Source organism: Salvelinus sp. IW2-2015, unplaced genomic scaffold (assembly GCF_002910315.2).
Source record: "Salvelinus sp. IW2-2015 unplaced genomic scaffold, ASM291031v2 Un_scaffold13891, whole genome shotgun sequence".
Classification (NCBI taxonomy): domain Eukaryota; kingdom Metazoa; phylum Chordata; class Actinopteri; order Salmoniformes; family Salmonidae; genus Salvelinus; species Salvelinus sp. IW2-2015.
This window is the reverse complement of record NW_019955146.1, coordinates 1-1,498: the sequence shown is the minus strand read 5'-3', so window position 1 is coordinate 1,498 and position 1,498 is coordinate 1. Positions and strand designations below refer to the sequence as shown.

At 49.2% G+C, this 1,498-nt stretch overlaps 1 protein-coding gene across 1 annotated transcript; it reads left to right on the top strand.

Moving 5' to 3' along the window:
• The first annotated feature begins 355 nt into the window (after positions 1–355).
• On the top strand, positions 356–1,492 carry LOC112080253 (TRPM8 channel-associated factor homolog). Its single transcript, XM_024145990.2, has 2 exons — positions 356–717; positions 902–1,492. The coding sequence occupies exons 1-2, from the start codon at positions 385–387 to the stop codon at positions 1,142–1,144; spliced, it is 576 nt and encodes a 191-aa protein (XP_024001758.1). The 5' UTR covers positions 356–384; the 3' UTR covers positions 1,145–1,492.
• The last annotated feature ends 6 nt before the right edge of the window (positions 1,493–1,498 follow it).

Sequence of the window (1,498 nt, the reverse complement as noted above, 5' to 3'; positions counted from 1 at the left end):
TGTAATTGCTGGATATGAACAGGAAAAAGAGAAATGATCTGAAAAGACATTGACCCAAATATTTCAAAAATGTATTTTGAGTCAGGTAGGACAGGCCCTATACAGTTTCTAAGGGAGCAAGAGTYACCTACACTCTTATAAAAAGAGCTTCTATCTAGAACCAAAAAGGGTTCTTCGGCTGTCCTCGTAGGAGAAGACTTTTGGTTCCAGGTAGAACCATTTTTGCTTCAATATAGAACCCTAAAGGGTTCTACCTATCGGGACAGCCGTAGAACCCTTTTGGAACCATTTTTTAAAGAGTGTATTGGAGTGGACTGCACAACCTCTGCCCTGCAAGTATCCAGACATTGAGCTGACCCTCTCCCCCCCACACCCACAGGCTTCATGCATGCAGGCTACCCTATCATGATACATTCCTCCTCCGCCCCAGACCTGGTGAACCCTGTGGCAGCCCGCAGCTCGGGCCTGTGGGGAGCAATCCACGAGCTGGGCCACAACCAGCAGAGACGAGTCTGGGAGTTCCCCTCACACACCACTGAGTGCACATGTAACCTGTGGTCCGTGTACGTGCACGAGGAGGTGTTGGGGGTGAAACGGGATCAGGCCCACCCCAACATGACGCTGGCCAACCGACAGAGCCGTGCCGAGGGGTACGCTAAAGGGGGCAGGAATCTGGCCAGCTGGGACATGTGGGTGGCACTGGAGACCTACATGCAGGTGACAGGAGATTCTAGTGATGTATACTGTGTAGTACGCCCTGCTGCAGAGTATGTTGTGTACAAACCCTACAGTTAGTGCTTGTGAAAGACCGATAGGAAAATATAGATGCTTAAAAAAAGTTACTTTATCTCGGGTTGAGTTTGTGTAAGCAGTTTCTCTTTGTCGTCCTCCTTCCCACCAGCTCCAGGACCAGTTTGGCTGGGACGCCTTCAAGAAGGTGTTTGCTGCCTACCACACCATGCAGAACGTGCCCAATGACAACCAGGGAAAGATGAACCTGTATGCTGAGACCTTCTCCCTGGCGGTCGAGAGGAACCTGGCTCCCTTCTTCAAGGCCTGGGGCTGGCCCATTGAGCCCGCTACAGAGGAAAAGCTCTCTAACATGKCGGTGTGGAGTGACCACCCTATGACKCAGTATGGCTGAACTATAGAGGAGGTCACCCCCTTATATTGGGGGTRACAGGTCAGGGATTGCTGGTGAAGGGTAGGTACTGTTTGGTGACAGGTTAAGGTAAAGGAGTGGTGACTAGGAGTGTGTTGGCCTGGTGTAGAAATGCTACTGCACGAATCATGGTTGCGTTTGTTGTGCAACGAAATAAATCATTGTAACGGTTTTTGAAGTCGTCACAAAGGSCTGGCTGAGGAGATTGGGGGTCTATTGTTGYCTATAAATGCAGTTGTATATTCTAGTGCACTTCAGACGAGTCCTTGCAAGTGCCTTATTTATAATAAGTTGGATGTTTTACAAGGTCTTTCATTCCAAATGTAGTTATGTGCA